Source organism: Dama dama, chromosome 15 (assembly GCF_033118175.1).
Source record: "Dama dama isolate Ldn47 chromosome 15, ASM3311817v1, whole genome shotgun sequence".
NCBI lineage: Eukaryota > Metazoa > Chordata > Mammalia > Artiodactyla > Cervidae > Dama > Dama dama.
In genome coordinates, this window is record NC_083695.1 from 83,319,736 (window position 1) to 83,339,294 (window position 19,559).

The window sequence follows — 19,559 nt, forward strand, 5'->3', positions numbered from 1 at the left end:
CAGTAGTGGGAAGACAAAATAGAGAACAGAAACATGCTGTTGCTAGGAAGTTGGAAAGGTGGGAAGAATAAGGAGACAACAGTTTGCAACTTGAGAAAAGGAAAGTCAACTGCCCTCTAGAACATAAAATCAATCATCCCAGAATATAACAGAAACCAGAGTTTCTACAACTCATTATTTCCAATGTCCAGTTTTCAAGAAGCAGCAGCAAGAAAAAGAAAAGCAAAGAAAAAAGACAAGGTCATGTCACAAGCACATAGGAGCCAGTTTGAAGAGGCTCCAAGAAGCTACATCTGAGAAAATTTAGGCACCAAAATAATTAAGCATGGTAAGGAATTATAACCATTGAAAAAAATAAGAATCCATGAGTGCATGCTGATAACAGATAATTATGAGATAAGGGAGAACTCTTGGTAATAAAAGAAGAATGCCAAGGGCTATGGTTTTTCTGCATTTGTGTTAACATTAAAAAAATTTTTAAATGATGTATTTTTGGAACCCAGTAAAACAAAACAACACTCTAAAAGGTGCTGAGAAAACAGAAGCTTTACAATACTCTAAGTATGACTCAGTGAAGAACTGACCTTAATTAGAACTATCTATAATAAGGACAGTCTATCCTAAATATACTGCTTTAGAGTACAGAACTGTCACACGACAAAACTTTACAGGCTTCGCTTTCACTGACTATAATCTTAGCTCGTTTCTTAAAAATATCACCAGCTGCTAAAACCAGGAAAACAAAAGAGAGAAGAGATGAAATGAGGCCCACTACACTGTTTAATATCTTTTATACAAAGAGGTAGGGACAAATCCCTTCTAGAATTTGACATCAGAATCTCTCTTCCCCTGAAAAGCAGGCACGGTTTATCAAAAGATTAAAAACTAAAAAACCCATCCATCGAGTTTCCTTCTCTGCCAGAAAACCGATCTCTTTTCTACAAGGCTGTTTTTGATCTAATTTATCTTCTACTTAACTGCACATGGGAATATTATTTTCTTTTGCAAAGTATCTAAAATCCTTTTAGAAGCTGAACTATAAATTTAAAAATAATAATCTTAATAATCTTAGTGACTGCAACACTAATGTGAAATAATTTAGTCTTCTAATAGCAGTACTACAAACACAGCAGTTGAGTTCTTCTGTGATTAAAAAACTAACTTTAGTCAATGCAATAAAAAAAAGGTAACTTCAGAATGACTGTATTCACTTTCTAAAACATTTGATAAAAGCAAGGTGTAAGAACCAATTTTTACAAACACAACTATGTTTCCATTCCCAAGCTTTATTTGGGAAATCCAAAACTATATTTCATAAATTAGAAAACAACTTCCCTTCACAGTGCAAGACCCTTTCAAATTAATAAAATTCAAATTCCAGTTCTCACAACTACATGTCCAAAAAACCCAGTTTTCTATAAAGATTTTTTTCTTGATAAGTATGAGAATGCTTATATCAAGGCATAACAACAGAAGTTACATCTAGTGAAGCCTTAGCGTGTAGTAATGGCAACCCACTCCAGTGTTCTTGCCTAGAGAATCCTGTGGACAGAGGAGCCTGGTGGGCTGCTGTCCATAGGGTCGCACAGAACCAGACACAACTGAAGTGACTTAGCATGCATGCATGCATTGGAGAAAGAAATGGCAACCCACTCCAGTATGCTTGCCTGGAGAATCCCAGGGACAGAGGAGCCTGGTGGGCTGCCGTCTGTGGGTTCGCACAGAGTCAGACACGACTGAAATGACAAAGCAGCAGCAGCAGCAGCAGGCACTATAGTTTATTTACTTATCTCTGATCACAATTACCAGTAAGCAGCATACTTGTCCATTTTTACAGATGTGTAACTTGCCCAAGAACATGTAACAAACAGTAAAAGCGTATCGCCAGGATGTGAACATAGCACTTGCTAACTCAAAAGTCAGGATTATTTCTACTTTGCGTTGCCTTCTGAAGCATAAAGCTTCCAGCTGTACAACTCCCGTTATTTTCAGTAAACAGTTTACTATGAATACTTCTAACTTGTTTCCTCTTTGGCAAAATTTACTCTTAAATTACAGCAAATTACAATTGCTAAATCTTCACACAGACTTCTGGAAGTCTTGAAATTCAAAATAAAGTTAAGAAAGAAAAAAATCCTCACAGAGAACCATTTTATCATTTCAAAATAAAGTTTAAAAAATTAAGAAATCCTTGCAGAAAGCCATCACTGTGTGTGGGTGACGAGTATGATTCTTTCACGGATTTCGGGAAAACATTATTAAAGTTATATTTTACTTGATTCAAGGTCAAGTTCAAAAATGCTTAAGAAACAAGCATTTAAAAGAATATTAAGCTAGGGGACTTCCCTGGTGGCAGAGTGGATAAGAATCTACCTTCCAATGCAGGGGACATGGGTTCGATGCCTGGTCCAGGAGGATTCCACATGCTACGGGGCAACTAAGCCCAGGTGCCACAACTTCGGAGTCTGTGCTCTAGAGCCCACAGGCCACAACTTCTGAGCCTGTGTGACGCAACTACTGAAGCCCACATGCCCAGAGCCTGCATTCCACAACAAGAGAAACTGCCACAATCAGAAGCCCATGCACCGCCACAAAGAGTAGCCCCTCTCACTGCAACTAGAGAAAGCCCATGTGCAGCAATAAAGACGCAGTGCAACCAAAAGATAAAAATTTTAACAATATATTAAGTTAAAACTGTAACAACACTGGGCTTCCCAGGTGGCTCAGTGGTCAAGAATCTGCCTGCCAATGCAGGAGATGCAGGCTTGACCCCTGGATTGGGAAGATCCTCTGTAAGAGGAAATGGCAACCCACTCTAGTATTTTTGCCTAGAGAAGCCCATAGACAGAGGAGCCTGGCGGGCTGCAGTCCATGGGCTAACACAACTTAAGAGACTAAGCATGCACGAACATAATAATGCTGAGTGATCCCTATGACACTGTAACTTGGACATGTTTAAATAGGTCTCAAGGAGGAGAAATGTGAATATGCATGCCTATATGTTAAAAATCCAAGAAACTTCAACTCATGATAGCATGCTAATTTAGAACAATTTTATATACATACAAGTGGTCTACAGATATGTTCTAATCTTAATTGGTTTATGCTCTTTCAAAACTCTGATCATTCTAAAATGTTCTTCTATCACCCTTTCCAGTGCCCTTTTAAGGCTGACGCAGTGCCTTAAGAGGCTAACACAGGAGGGTAAAGAAAGTCTCCATAAAACCCAGAGAAGAGATTTTTAGAACTCTCTGGATCCTGTCTGGAGTCACAACTGAATCGGAAGATTTTAAGTCTTAGCACTTACTAGTATGTGTATAGTTAATAGCAAAGTCATTAAATTTAAACTTGACCTTCAAAAAACAAATAAATAAATAAACTTACTGCGAAAAAAAAAAATAAAATGTTCTTCTACTTGTTTCAAATCTTCTCATGTGAAGCTGGGTTTTCTCATGTGAAGCTGAAGAGGCAGAAGAACTAGAGATTAAATTGCCAACATTCGCTGGATCATGGAGAAAGCAAGGGAGTTCCAGAAAAACATCTACTTTTGCTTCACTGACCGTGCTAAAGCCTCTGATTGTGTGTATCACAACAAACTGTGGAAAATTCTTTAAGAGATGGGAGTACCAGACCATCTTAACCTGTTTCCTGAGAAACCTGTAGGCAGGTCAAGAAATAACAGTTACAACCAGACACGGAACTCACTGGTTCAAAATTGGAAAAGGCTGTATAATGTCAACTTCTGTGCAGAGTATATCACATGAAATGCTCGGCTGGATGAATCACAAGCTGGAATCAAGATTGCCAGGAGAAATGTCAACAACCTCAGACATGCAGATGATACTAGTCTAATGGCAGAAAGTAAAAAGAAGAACAAAGAGACTCTTCATGAGGGTAAACAGGAGAGTGAAAACGCTGCCTTGAAACTCAACATTTAAAAAAACTAAAATCATGGCATCAGGTCCCATCATGTCATGGCAAGTAGAAGGGGAAGAGTAGTGACAGATTTTATTTTCTTGGGCTCCAAAATCACTGCTGACAGTGACTGCAGTCATGAAATTAAAAGACGCTTGCTCTTTGGAAGGAAAGTTATGACAAATCCAGACAACATGTTAAAAAGCAAAGACATCACTTTGCCAACAAAGGTCTATGTAGTCAAAACTATGGTTTTTCCAGTAGTCATGTATGGATGTGAGAGTTGGACCATAAAGAAGGGTGCGTGGCAAAGAATCAAATGCTTTTGAACTGCGGTGCTGGAGAAGACTCTTGAGAGTCCCTTGGACAGCAAGGAGATCAAACCAGTCAATCCTAAAGGAAATCAACCCTGAATATTCATTGGAAGGACTGATGCTGAAGTTGAAACTCTAATACTTTGGCCATCTGATGTAAAGAGCTGACTTATTGGAAAAAACCCTAAAGCTGGGAAAGATTGAAGGCAAAGGCGAAGCGGGTGGCCAAAGATGAGGTGGTTAGATAGCATTACCGACTCAATGGATGTGAATCTGCACAAACTCCAAGAGATAGTGGAGGACAGAGGAGTCTGGTATGCTATAGTCCATGAGGTCACAAAGAGTCGGATATGACTTAGCAACTGAACAACAACTTTTCACATTACTAAGTGAAGCAGTCATGGAAAAAATATCTTAAGAGCTCTTAAGCCTTAGGCTTCCAAAACTGAAATAAACAATAAGCATTTTTTTGTTCTTCCTCCAAAAAGGGGGCATTGTTATTTGTTCTTCTGTTTTTTTCTAGAGTGTCACTTTCTATTTTAGAGATTACAATAAACCACACAAAATGAATTTATATTCAGTAGGGGGAAAACTTAAAATACTGAGATAATAATAGTATCTTTCCTTTAATGTGAATCCTAGAAACTTGGAAGCTCTATGAATTCAGAGTTCTATTTTTATACTAACAAAAATGTTTAGAAGAAAATAATGTAAAAAAGATTTTAATAAAAATAAGACAAATGTTTTGACTTCTCAACACAAAGACAAAAAAGCAAGGATGAGTTGAAAATAGTACTTTATTCTCTCCTCCATTAACAATGTTAAGTACTCCTTAAACTGTGTGAATAATACACAGCATGACAACACTGAGTAGCTTTACATGGTCAGGTTTGTAACCATAGTGATTAAAAAACTATTGAGATAGCGTGCTTGTTCCCAAGATTAAGCTGTCACCCGGTGGAAGGTGCTGGCACTATATAACCCAAGCCTACAAGTACTAACATAAGAACATGAACTACTGTCCATGCTTTCTCCTTCAACTCTCCAGAAATACTGGCCTTTATTTTATTTTTTGACAAGGTGATACAGTCACAAAAATCAAACAATACAAAAAAAGTTTATAATGAGAAGTTTGGCTCCCACCTTCACCCCTGTCCATCATCATTAACCCTGTTTCCTTCACTTTTTCCCCATAAAAATCTTTACTGGTTTCTTGTATATTCTTTCAGAAATTCGTTATACAGGTCCTTATTAAAATAAAGTAGGATACATATACTTCACAAATTGTCATGTTTTTCTTTGTATCATTTACCTCAATTCAGCAAGACCTAAACAATGCCTTACTACACTCTCTTGATGCCTTCATGCAGTCGGGTTCAAGACTGACCCAAGGCTTTAGGTGAGCAGTATCTCAGATACAGCAAAAGAATGGTGAGCAAAGGAGACAACTCTAATACTTTGGTTAAAAGCCATAAACAATAGACACAAGGTTAAAAGCCATAAGCAATAGACACAAGGAGCTTGGTATGTTTAAATACCTAAGGCCGGGAATGGCAAGCTATGGTCCATGGACCAAACCCAGTCCATTGTTGGTTTTTCTATGGCCTGTGGGCTACCAATAGTTCTCACATTTTTAAATGGTTAAAAAAAAAAATCAAAAGAACTTTATGACACATAAAAATTATAAAATTCATATAATACAGTTTTATGGTTACACAGTCAAGTCAGGCCCATTCATTTACCTACTGTCTTATCTATGACTGCTTTCATACTACAAGGCAGAGTTGAGTAGTTGCAAAAGAAACCACGTGAATGCCAAAGCCTAGACTATTTACTTATCTGGCACTTTAGAGAAAAAAATCTGCCATCCTCTTCTCTTAGGAAGGCCTTTTTGGCTGAAGCACTGTGAGTGAGTACAAAAAGAAACTAGAGAGGTAAAGAGGGGCACGCGTGTCATGGTAATGATTTGGGTCTATAGTCTAAGAGGAATGGGGAAGCCATCAAGAGAATTTTAAGTAGGAAAGGGACAATCAGATATGCATTTTGAAAAGCTTATTCTGGTTGACATATTGGTAACCAATGTTAGGAGATAAGGAAGGAGGCTAATGTAGTAAGTAGTTCAAGCAAAGTATAAACATAGCTTAAACTATAGGGATGGAAAAATAAAAAGGCTGGGCCAGATTATTTCTGAGATTCCCTTTCAGCCTAAAATTTAAGAATCACAGGGGTTTACAAGTCTGGTTTTGCAACTTTCCAGGGTATTTTTAATTACCAAACCAATTTTCAAAACTGTTATGCTATGAACAGCTTTCTAACAGGTAGTAAGAAATATGCCAACAGAGCATTATGTACCTAAGAAGTCTGGAAATTACTGCAGGACAAATGATTCCCCCCATTAGTATGCTTTCTAAAATATAGTTCATATTTTTTATAAGTTGGAAAGGACTACTCTTATGAAATTTACCATTAAAGAATTTACAGATAATATAATATAAATTAACACAGAGGGGAACAAGCACAAATACTGCTCACGTACATTTTCGGTATACCTTCTTTCCTCTAATGTAGTAATAACAAAGAACATACCTGCTACATTCTAGCAATGTAACTTTAAGGCGGCCTTCAGTAAGTGCCCACTGTTGTATATGGATATACTCTTCGTCATCGTCTTCAAATCCTTGCAAGGTTTGGAACGGGAAAAACGGCTTATACCTGACAAAAGTAAAGATAAGTCTAAATTTCTGAATAATAAACACCACATTTTAAAGCATAGTAACAAAACTTACCTGTAGGAAAACAACACAAAACAAAACACCTAATACCTAAATTATAAAACCGAAGTTTACCACTCTCCCTCACAACTGGCTGTAAATGGTACTTTCTTTGCAGCAGTCAAAACTTCCTGGTTTTTCTGGCATGCCCTCATTGACCAGGCAAGACTCTGAGAAGAACGTTAAAGAAAATCTAAGGCCAATCAGTGGGCTCTGAAACTTGAGTGGGGAGGAGAGATTCTTCCTGGACCAGATGGGAAGTGTTCCTGCAGTAACAAGATCAAAATTAGAATGCACTGTTCCATGGAAACAAGACAACTGGATAGTGATCAGCACTGCTGCTGCTGCTGCTAAGTCACTTCAGTCGTGTCCGACTCTGTGCGACCCCAAAGACTGCAGCCCACCAGGCTTCCCCCGTCCCTGGGATTCTCCAGATAATGATAAATAATAACACAACAATTAACAGTAGCAAAGGTATTTATCAGAGATGTTTACTATTTGCCAGGCAGTGTGCTAAGAGCTTTACATGCTTTGTATGTTATTCATGCTTACAATCCTGAGTGAGCAATATTACTAGCTTCCCTTTCCAGATGAAGTGAGGGTTAGAAAGGATAAAGATTTTGTTCAACATTACACAGTGAGTGGCATAACCAGAATTCAAGCTATTTTAACCTCATCAAAGCCCAGACTACATAACACTTCCGTTACCTATGAATTATTCAGGTCTTTACGTGTTCATTGTTAATACTCTTGGTTTTTATGGAGATGCTTGTGGTGAGTTATAATCTGCAGGCTTTAAAAAACTTTAATTTGAAACATAATTCGTGCTCCTCTATTTAAGCAAAGGACAAAGAAAATAAGAGAAAATTGGATTTGAGGGTCCATAGTTTTCAATTAACCCTATTTGCTGTCACTAGATATGACATTTATCTGCTCAAAAGCTTTATGCCTTCTCACTAACCATACAATACAAAAGAAAGTCAAAAGTTCTTGGTTTCATATTCAAGGTCTACCAAAGCCAATCTTTCCAATAGCATTTTTCCTTAATAGAAACTTTCCAATCTAGAAGAGTCATCACCTCATGAACCCAGAGGATGCCATGTGTATTCCTGCTTTCAAGCCTTCTGTACTAAGGGAAGGTCTCCCCTATTCCTCAAAGCCTACTTAAACCCGAAATAACCGGCTTTAGGTCCTTTATCATGGTGGATCACACACACTGCTTTCATTCTTCTTTATCTCATAGTTATTTAAATTGCTGGGCACTTATGCCTTGAAATCTCAGATGTGATCTGGTCTCACATCTAATTATCTAACCCCTCACACATACCATCAGGACTGAAACATGTATCGATCTGGTTTATAAAAATCCAACATTAAATGTGAAACAAACATTAAGAAAATATGAATGGCCCTCAACAGTTTATACTGAAAAAGATTGTTAGAGGGAGAGAAATACAATTTTACGGTTGCCCGATGAACAGGATTAAAGAAAAAACTTCTTAGGGAAAGGCAAGTAGGTACACAGATAACGCTCAGTGCTTTTCTTCTGCTTTTGAAATAGATGGAAAACAGAAAGGCCCCTTTTGTTTCTTAGTTTCCATTGAACTTATTTGATTCAGACAGACTGGCGCCAAATTTCTGAGAGAAAAAAAAGCTAGAAACTACATCTATCATAGAAATGACAGAAGGATGTTGTAGCTCAGTGTTTTTAATAAGGCTTATGACTCCTGAAGAACATGTTACTGTCACTCTATTAAAAACAAAAAAATCACAAAAACCACTACAAACACTAGCAACTTTGAATAATACAGGTGCTAAATCACAGCTGCTCCATGAATTAACTTTTCTTGTCAAATATAAAGCTAAAATTCAATTTAAAAATTTCTCACAGGTGTGTGACTTCAATGTTACAAGCACTAAAATCTAATTTGGGTTTATTAATACTACTAGGGGTGTTGCTGAAATGATTTCTGCACAAAAATAAACTAAAATTTAAAAATGTATTTCATTTAAAAACAGCACACTAAACAGTGAGATAAAGCTACTTGTTCAACACCCTCTCATCATACACAAAAACAGAATCAAAACGGCTTAAAGACTTTAAGACATGACACCGTAAAACTCCTAGAAGAGAACATAGGCAAAACATTCTATGACACAAATCATACCAGAATTTTCATAGGTCAACCTCCCAAGGCAACAGAAATAAACAAATAGAACCTAATCAAACTTACAAGCTTTTGTACAGCAAATAAATAAATAAACAAAACAAAAAGATGACCTACAGAATGGGAGAAAATATTTGCAAATAATGCAACTGACATGGGCTTAATTTCTGAAATATACCAACAGTTCATATAACTGAACAAGAAAATAGCCCAAAATAAAAATGGGCAGAAGATCTAAAAAGACATTTCTCCAAAGAAATACAGATGGCCAATAAGCACATGAAAAGATGCTCAACATCATTAATTATCAGAGAAATGCAGATGAAAACTATTACAGTGAGGTACTACCTCAAACTGGTCAGAATGGCCATTATTAAAGAGTTTACAAACAACAAATGTTGGGGAGGGTATGGAGAAAAGGGAACCCTCCTACCTGGCTGGTGGTAATGTAAGTTGATGTAGTCATAGTCACTCTAGAAAACAGTAGAGAGGTTCCTCATAAAACTAAAAATAGAATTACCATATGATCTAGCAATCATACTCCTGGGCATATATCCAGACAAACTATAATTCAAAAAAATACATACACCCCTATGTTCACAGTAGCACTATTCACAACATCCAAGACATGGAAACAACCTCTAAATGTCCAGAGACAAATGAATGAATAAAGAAGATGTGCTACACACACACAATGAAATATTATTCAGCCATAAAAGAACAAAATAATGCCATTTGCAGCAGTACACGTCAACAGATGCAAGTGTAAATCGGAAAGAGAAAGACAGATACCATATAATATAACTTATATGTGGAATCTATTTCTTTTTTTAGGGCCAAGCCATGTGGCGTGGGGATCTTAGTTTCCCAACCAGGGCTTGAACCAGTGACCCCTGCACTGGAGTACAAAGTCTTAACCAATGAACCACCCGGCAAGTCCCTGTGGAATCTAAAATATGACACAAATAAACCTATCTATGAAAGATGAACAGAATCACGGACATTAAGAACAGACTGGTGGTTGCTAAGGGGGAGGAGTCAGGGGGAGGGATAAAGTTGGAGGTTGGGGTTAACACATGTAAGTTTTAATATATAGATGGATAAACAACAAGGTCCTACAGTATAGCACAGGGAACTATATTCAATATTCTGTGATAAACCATAATGGAAAAGAGTATGAAAAAGAATGTATTAATAAATATGTGTATAACTGAGTCACTTTGCGGTATAGCAGTAATTAACACAACATTGCAAATTAAACTATACTTCAAGAAAACAAAACAAAAAGCTACTTGTTCAGCAAGTTAATAAACAGAATCCACACTCTCACAAAGAACACCTGGTTTTCAAAACTTTTAGTCCAAGTCTTTAGTAGCTCAAACCCATAAACGAATCCAAACAATGAAGCAGGCTACTTCTATACCTTTCTTTTGTCTTCCCAAAGGAACATTTCATGCAAAGATAGCCGCAATAAAGAACAGAAATGGTATGGACCTAACAGAAGCAGAAGATATTAAGAAGACGTGGCAACAATACACAGAAGAACTATAAAAAAACATCTTCATGACCCAGATAATCACAATGGTGTGATCACACCTAGAGCCAGATATCCTGGGATGAGAAGTCAAGTGGGCCTTAGAAAGCATCACTATGAACAAAGCTAGTAGAAGTGATGAATTCCAGTTGAGCTATTTCAAATGCTAAAAGATGATGCTGTGAAAGTGTTGCACTCAATATGCCAGCAAATTTGGAAAACTCAGCAGTGGCCAAAGGACTGGAAAATATTAGTTTTCATTCCAATTCCAAAGAAAGGCAATGCCAAAGAATGCTCAAACTACTGCACAACTGCACTCATCTCACCAGCTAGCAAAGTAATGCTCAAAATTCTCCAAGCCAGACTTCAACAGTACGTGAATTTCCAGATGTTCAAGCTGGATTTAGAAAAAGCAGAGGAACCCAAGATCAAATTGCCAACATCCATTGGATCATGGAAAAAGTGAGAGAGTTCCAGAAAAACATCTACCTCTGTTTTATTGACTATGCCAAAGCCTTTGACTGTGTGGATCACAAGAAACTGTGGAAAATTATTAAAGAGATGGGAATACCAGACCATCTGATCTGCCTCCTGAGAAATCTGGATGCAGATCAAGAAGCAACAGTTAGAACTGGACATGGAACAACAGACTGGTTCCAAATCGGGAAAGGAGTACATGAAGGCTGTATATTGTCACCCTGTCTATTTAACTTAAATGCAGAGAACATCATGAGAAACGCTGGACTGGATGAAGCATAAGCTGGAATCAAGATTGCCAGGATAAATATCAATAACCTCAGATATGCAGATGACACAACCTTTATGGCAGAAAGCGAAGAAGAACTAAAGAGCCTCTTGATGAAAGTCAAAGAGGAGAGTAAAAATGTTGGCTTAAAACTCAACATTCAGAAAACTAAGATCATGGCATTTGGTCCCATCACCTGATGGCAAACAGATGGGGAAACAGTGGAAACAGTGGCTGACTTCATTTTTGGGGGCTCCAAAAATCACTGCAGATGGTGACTGCAGCCATGAAATTAAAAGACGCTTGCTCCTTGGAAGAAAAGTTATGACCAACCTAGACAGCACATTAAAAAGCAGAAATGTTACTTTACCAACAAAGGTCAGTCTAGTCAAAGCTATGGTTCTTTCAGTAGTCGTGTACAGATGTAAGAGCTGGACTATAAAGGAAGCTGAGCGCCGAAGAATTGATGCTTTTGAACTAACTGTGGTGTTGGAGAAGACTCTTGAGAGTCCCGTGGACACCCAGGAGGATCCAGCCAGTCCATCCTAAAGGAAATCAGTCCTGAATATTCACTGGAAGGACTGATGTTGAAGCTTAAACTCCAATACTTCGGCCACCTGATGTGAAGAACCGACTCACTAGAAAAGATCCTGATGCTGGGAAAGATTGAAGGCAGGAAGATAAGGGGACCACAGAGGATGAGATGGTTGGATGGTATCACCGACTTGATGGACTGGAGTTTGAGTAAGCTCCGGGAGTTGGTGATGGACAGGGAAGCCTAGCATGCTGCAGTCCATGGGGTCGCAAAGAGTCGGACAAGACTGAGAGACTGAACTGAACTTTGTCTTCCCACCCTAGCACAAAACCGTTTCATTAGCCTTTATCTCTTGTTAACCTATCAATTTAAAACTGTCAGTTTTCTCACTCAAGTTCCCAGAAGACAAACCTTTGACAAGCTATCTGTATTTCCTCTTGTAGAAAACTTTAAAAACCAATCTGGGAAGATGGACTTTCATAACAACAGCATGAGACACTCCATTGACCTACTGGGGAAATTATTAAATTTCCAGTAAAACTGGGGAAATTATTAAAACAGATATTAAGCCCTCTGGAAATGGTTCCAAGGGCAAACAGCAAGTAAAGAAACTTCTATTCAAGAAAACCTATAGAAATGTGGTGAGAAAGGTGACAGTCTATGGTGCTGACGTCAAGACTGCGCCCACCAACAGGCTCAGCAAGAGAGAGTTCACTTTGGACTGCTGAAGCCAAGAACACAGGCTGCCTTGCCATCACCACCGCCCCAACTCCAGTTCCCTGTCAGAGGGGAGAATAGGTCATCAGTGTTTCTCATCTGGCCCTCGACTACCTGTGATGAGGTTAAGTTCAGGGCAAGAATGCTCAAGAAATTGGGAGCTCCTTTCATCGACCCTGTCCCCACTTGAGAAACGCAGACTCTATCTTGGGCATAGCACACTAAGGATTCTGCCATCTTGATTGTCCTTGCCCTGGTTTATGACACAGTGGTTCTCTGCCAAGAGAGGCAACCCAAGAGGACCTCAGGCTTCTGCCACCCCCCCATCCCACTTCCATCTAACATCCAACAGCTAGAGTCAGGGAACATTTCAGGGCATTGTTGAAAACAAAAGACACTTCAGAGGCTTAACACTCCACTAAAATAATCCAGGCAAATCACTAAAACAATCACTAAACAAACAAACACTAAACCCTGGGAGACGGGGACCAGTATCCAGTTACTACAATATATTATCTAAAATATTTGGTTTCCAACAAAAAATATGAGGCATATAAAGCAACAGGAAAGCATGATCTGTAAAGCAGAAAGAAAGCAGGCAACACAAACTACAAACTGCTAGTTAAAATGACCAAGTGCTGGACTTAACAGAAGAAGACTTTAAAATAGCTCTTAAACATATGTTTTTACAAAAAATGTTTAAAGCATGATTAAAGAAGTAAAAGGAGGTATTATGACAATGTCACATGAAATCTTTAATATCAATGGATACATTGACATATATTTAAATATATATATATTTTTAAAAAGTGTGAATTCTGGACTTGAAAAGTACAATATAAAGTGCAGAGAAATTCTGAAGTTCAACAAAAGGGCTCTGAACAGTAGCTATGAACTTGCAGAAGAAAAAAAAGTAGTGAACTTGAAGACAGAGCAATAGAGGTTGCCAAGCCAAAGAATGGGGGGTGGGGGGGGGTGGATGAAAAAACAAACTGAGCCTTAGAGAAATGATACCATTAAGTACACCAACATAAACATAAGGGGAGTGCCAGTGGGAGGGGAGGGGAGAGAGAGAGAAGAACAGAAAAAAATATTCAAATAGAGGTAGCTAGTAAGCCCCAAAGCCACAAATTACATGATTTCATTCATATGAAAATCCAGAATAAAGACATCTACAGAGACAGAAAGTAATTAGTGGTTGCTTAGGGTTCAGGGTGGTAGATGGGTAAGGAGGATGATGGTTGAGGGTATGGGGTTTTGTTTTTGAGGTGATAAAAAATGGTCTAAAATGATGGTAGTGACAGTGGTACATATCTGTGAATATACTAAAAACCACCGAATTATAGATTTAAATAGCTGAATTTGGAGTATGAATTATATCTCAATAAAGCTACTTTAAAAAAATCTACCCCAGTTACCCAGAGATAGTTGCTCTTGTCAGTGTTTTGATATGTAAATATTTGGTTAGAATTATCTGATTAAAGAAACAAAACCATAAATGACACTTTTCATTAAAATAACTTATAGGGGACACACAGTTTTTCGAGGCAGAAGCCCAGTGTGTCCCCCTTTGCCTGACAAAGTAATAAATCTATCCTTTCCTAACTAAAATAAAGAAACTTACAGGTTGTTTTAAGGCTTATGAAAAAGAGTTACTGAATGGCTACCATACCAGGTACTGACTGTATACAGCACTTACTTGCTCACTTAACTCCCCAAACCAGGAATAGCACGCTGTACATAAGTAAACAGTCCTAGACGTCTCACAAACACTATACACTGGAGCCAAAACTGGAACCTATATTAGTTTCCTAGCACTGCCACAACAGAATACCATAGACTGGGTGACATAAAAAACAGAAGCTTGCTTTCTCACAGTGGAAGTCAAAGATCAAGATGCCAGGGGGGCTGGTTTCTGGTAAAACCTCTCTCCTGGCTTATAGACAGCCACCTTCTTGCTGTATCCTCTCATGGCCTTTTCTCTCTGCACACACACTTCTGGCATCTCTTCCTGTTCTTGTAAAGAGCCAGTCCTACTAGGATGAGAACTCCATCCTTATGAACTCTTTAATGTTAATTACCTCCTTAAAGGCCCTATTATCTCAAATAGTTACATTGAAGGTTAGGGCTTTAACATTTTGGGGACACAATTCGTCCATAAAAGAACTCAAACATAACTCCAGAGCCTGGTCTACAGTTCCTGAGGCTGACTTGATGACCACCCTGATTTCTGCTGGAACACATGCTCTAGACCGGGTCTGCAGTTATCTGACAAGGATGGGCATGGTTTCAAATGTACTACTGTGCTTGATTCTCACTCAGCAACAACAGGGTGAGGCACAGCTGCAGATCATTTCCCCAATTCACACAACTGGTTCACAGAGAACATGCTGGAGACTGCATCCTTTATTAAAAAGTTACATGTAATACATGCCAACAGAATGAGGGTCTAAAGCAAGAAAGAAGAAAGTAATCCAGGAAACAGGGGATCCAAGTCAAGAAGGCAATGATGTCCTAAACCCAGATGACAGGACTGTGGCAAACCAAGGGAAAAGTCCAGTTTGGGGAAGGTGATGAAAACTCTTAAGAAGGGGATCTCCAGAATATAGGGAATGGAAGAAGAGATAAGGAAGAGGTTCATTTTTCAATTAAATCTTGAAGATTTGGTTAAGGCAATTTGGTAAGAGGATAAAAAAGAATTCAAACTTGACTCTAGGAACATACTGATTTGAATGGCTCAAAGATTTTGAAATTATAATATAGAAAAGGAAGCATAAACCGGCATATTTGGCAGTTCTGCAATAAAAAAAAAAGTGTACAGACCTAACAATAAGGTATATATATCAATCAAGGAAGATTTCAGTTCGAATAAAACATAGTTGTTACTATATATAAACAAGGATGCAGCTCAGTGAATGAACTGAAAATAGTGACATAACTGGATTGGGAAAAGATAGAAATGAATATGCTGCTGCTGCTGCTAAGTCACGTCCGCCTCTGTGCAGCCCACCAGGCTTACCTATCCCTGGGATTCTCCAGGCAAGAACATGAGTGGGTTGCCATTTCCTCCTCCAATGCATGCATGCATGATAAGTCGCTTCAGTTGTGTCTGACTCTGTGTGACCCTATGGAGAGCAGCCCACCAGGCTCCTCTGTCCACAGGATTCTCCAAGCAAGAATACTGGAGTGGGTTGCCATTTCCTTCTCAGAAAGGAAGGTGAGAAGGTATCATTTAGCTAAATCTTCATGTATCTTAGAAGGAAGTCAATCAATAGAAAATATTTAAAGATGCTGAAGCAAGACAACTGATTGTATGACTTGGTTGAACAATATAGGTAATGTCATTAATTAGTACAGCTAACCTTTACTGAGTACTTACTACATAAGTCATTTATTAATTCTCGCAATTTTGTAAGATAGATACTATAATTAATCCCCATTTTGTAGATGAAGAAACTGAGACACAGAAAGGTTAAAAAACTTGCTCAAGGTTACACAGTCAGTAAGTGGTAAAGCCAAGAAGAGAATCTAAGCAGTCTGGCTTCAAAATCTATGCTATTTATCACTGCCTCTTAAATTAAAAGTTGCTAAAAACAGAAATAGTAGTACATATAAATGGTTGCTTCTGAAGACTGTGATTTACAGGAGGAAAGTAGAGGGTTTAGGGAAGTAATCACTGATTTTAATTATCAGTCCTTCTATTATGTTTGATTTTAAAATTATGTACATTATTTAAAATTATGTGCATTAACTCAAATGAAAAGACATGCGCACATGCATGGTAAGTCGCTTCAGTCGTGTCCAACTCTTTGCAACGCTATGGACTGTAACCCACCAGGTTCCTCTGTCCATGGAATTATCCAGGCAAGAATACTGGAGTGGCTTGCCAGGCCCTTCTCCGGGGGATTTTCCCGACCCAACGATCAAACCCGTGTCTTTAAGTCTCCTACACTGGCAGGCACGTTCTCCAAATGAAAAGACAGACAATATCAAATGTTGAAAAGGATGTGAAACTGCTAGTGTGCTATTATAACTACTGTAAAACTGTGTGGCTGTATCTACTACACCAGAATACATGCTTAACCTATGACTCGGCAATCCTAGATATCCAATAGAAATGTGCATAAATGTTAACCAAAAACATGTATAAGAATACTTATAACAGCAATATCCAACTACCCATCAACAGTAAAGGGATAAATCGAGGTACATGTGAAGACACTACAGCAAATATAATGAACAAACTATATACACAATAACATGGAAACAATCTCGCAAACATACTGTTGAGTCAAAGAACCCAGAAAAACAATGAGTGTAAAGACTATGGCTCAATTTATACAAGTTAAAAAATAGGCACGCCCCCGCCCCAACAAAAAGCAATGGTGGTAGATGGCAGGACAGTAGTTACCGCTAAGCAGAGCAGGGAAGGCAGCATATGAGGGACTTCCTGATTGCTGGTAATACTCTATTCCTTGTTCTGAATGCTGTTTTGTTCATTTTGTAAAAATTCACTGAACTGAACTTTTACAGTTAGTGTGCTTTTTAAGCAGTGAGTTATACTGCAGTAAAAGTTTAAAAGAAAAACCATGTTTAATTTAAAAATATGTTACTTTGATAACATTTTAAAAATACATATTTAAAATTTTACACTTACAAGAAACGCCAAGCCTTCTTCTCATATGTGGATCCGAGAGAATCTTTTTTAACGTCTAAAATATGTTTTTGCTCTAAGATGTTTCAAGACTGTTCTATAAGCACCCTGAATGCCAGCTGGTGACATCTCCATCACATGGCAGCAGTAAAACTGTTTGCAAACACTGTGATCTTTAGAGAAAAGGCTTTACTACAAACCCAATATAAAAATATTCTCAGCCCTAAATCTACTTTGGACTTCACCATGGGTTCTTGTATCCTTGCCATAATAATAAATCAGCTAGAGTTTTCAACTCAATAAAAGGGAAAACTTTCTACCAATTAAGAGATAATAATAATAATAATAAAAAAGGCACAACTGTCTCGAGGCATTGCTTGCCTTCTATTTCTCAAAATATTCATGTAGAGGTTGGATGAGGCCTTGTCAAAGAGGGAAGGTGTTGTGTTAACATGATTTAGTCATACAAACACAGATTATGGTCCCAGTTCCTAGATATTTGTTTCAAAATAATCAAAGGGGGGGGAGCATGGGAAAATACAGAAGATCAAAAGTGCCTACAAGTTAATGACCATCTGGCTACAGATAATGGGGTTTATCAAACTATTCTCTTTAACTTTTGAGTAAGCTTGAAATTTCCCATAATGGAGAATTAGAAGTTTGTTCTGTAAACTAAAACAACTTGGATTCTTTCTTTCCTTTCTCTTCTGTACTTTCCTTAGCAACATCATTTGCTCTCGCTGCATCTATGAATTCCATATATTTATGCTTAAAAGTAAATGGAACACCTTTCCTTCAAATTTGCTCCTCCTCTCCTGTTTTCTCTTCTTGGCATGATTGATTTCATGAACTCTTAAAAATCTGAAGGTAACTTGTACCTCCTCCTCACAACCAACCAGTCCCACCTCCGTTCCCCCAATTTCCTGCTGCTAATATTCTAATATTCTGTGTTCCCCACTAGCTTGGTTCAGGTTATCAATGATTAGTCAGAATTTTGTGACTTCTAAAATTATGTTTCCTCTTCTTAAAAAAGACCATTTTCTGAACCAAAAACAAGAGCCTCTGTCTTTTTTCTCTAAATAAAAAGCTACCTCCCAGGACTATTAATTAGAGAGTTCACACATGTGAAGCACCTCGTAGAGTTCTCAGCAGGTAACAGGTACACAAATGCTAGTTTTCTCCCTTCTCTGCGCTTGAGTCTCATCAAACTGGCCTCCTTAATGTCCCTAAAGATAGTACACAGTGTCCTGATTCTGTTCCTTTGCTATTTCTTCTACCCACACTAAACTTCCATCCCATCTCCCTAGGTCTAAAGCCACACCATCCTTCAACAATCAGCTTAAATGTCATCTTATCCCTTCAACAAAGGTTTACTGTGTTCAAGGATGGAGAGACCAATCACAGTCAGGCACTCAGAGACGAGTCTTATCTCAGGCTCAGGAACATAACCAGCACTACATCCTGCCTAATGAAGAGTAGAACAAGCAGACAGGAGCAGGCAACTGGGAGTTCTGTGTGGTTTTTGCCTTTTAGTCTGACAGTCTTGACTCTCTCACATTAGGAACTAGCAAACATAAATGTGCTCCCAAATCTCCTAGACCAAATATATAAACTAGATAAATCAGTGGTGATCATTTCAAAATGTGTCTCCATTCATTGTTCTTTGGAGGTACCTCAGTAGTCATTTAAAGAAAGAGTTCTCCTGGTGTATTTAAGTATCATCACAAACCTCTATTAGTCATAACTTGTATGGTGCCCATTATTATGCAAAGTACAGTACACATGCAAAACCGTATGTAACGAGAAAGAAAACAAAGTACAAGTAGTTCGAAACACTATTTTCTATATTGGTAAACTATGGACCTAAATTTCAAATCTTCTATTTTATGTAGACAACTCAGCTAATATTACACTAAAAAGACAATTCATACACCAAGCTCCTCCACTCAGCAAGGTTAGCACAGCCATATTATTTCTCCTGAGAGATTTGTCTGCCTGCTAATCACTCTGATCGTGTAACTAGCCCCGGATGGTAAGTTCCTAATTTACACTATTTAAGTTCTCCTTCAAAGTCACCTCCTCTCTAACCAGCAGCCCCCTCCCCACCCCCACCATCTGGTCACAGCTTCTCACTAATCACATTACATGTCTATCTCTCTGTGGTTCTCCCACACCTCCCACTCCTCCCAGCTAAACAGGGAGTTGC

General features: G+C 38.2%; 1 protein-coding gene and 1 non-coding gene across 2 annotated transcripts in view; one reads left to right on the forward strand and one right to left on the reverse strand.

The window, feature by feature from the left end:
• Positions 1-19,559, reverse strand: part of PDZD8 (PDZ domain containing 8) — a 75,152-nt gene that overhangs the window by 42,036 nt on the left and 13,557 nt on the right. Inside the window, exon 2 of the mRNA XM_061162743.1 lies at positions 6,816-6,941. Coding sequence (XP_061018726.1) covers positions 6,816-6,941 — 126 coding nt within the window. The remainder of the gene's footprint in view (positions 1-6,815; positions 6,942-19,559) is intronic.
• LOC133070915 (small nucleolar RNA SNORA26) lies at positions 3,157-3,276 on the forward strand. The gene has a single exon (XR_009696303.1). It is a non-coding gene; the product is annotated as a small nucleolar RNA SNORA26 (small nucleolar RNA).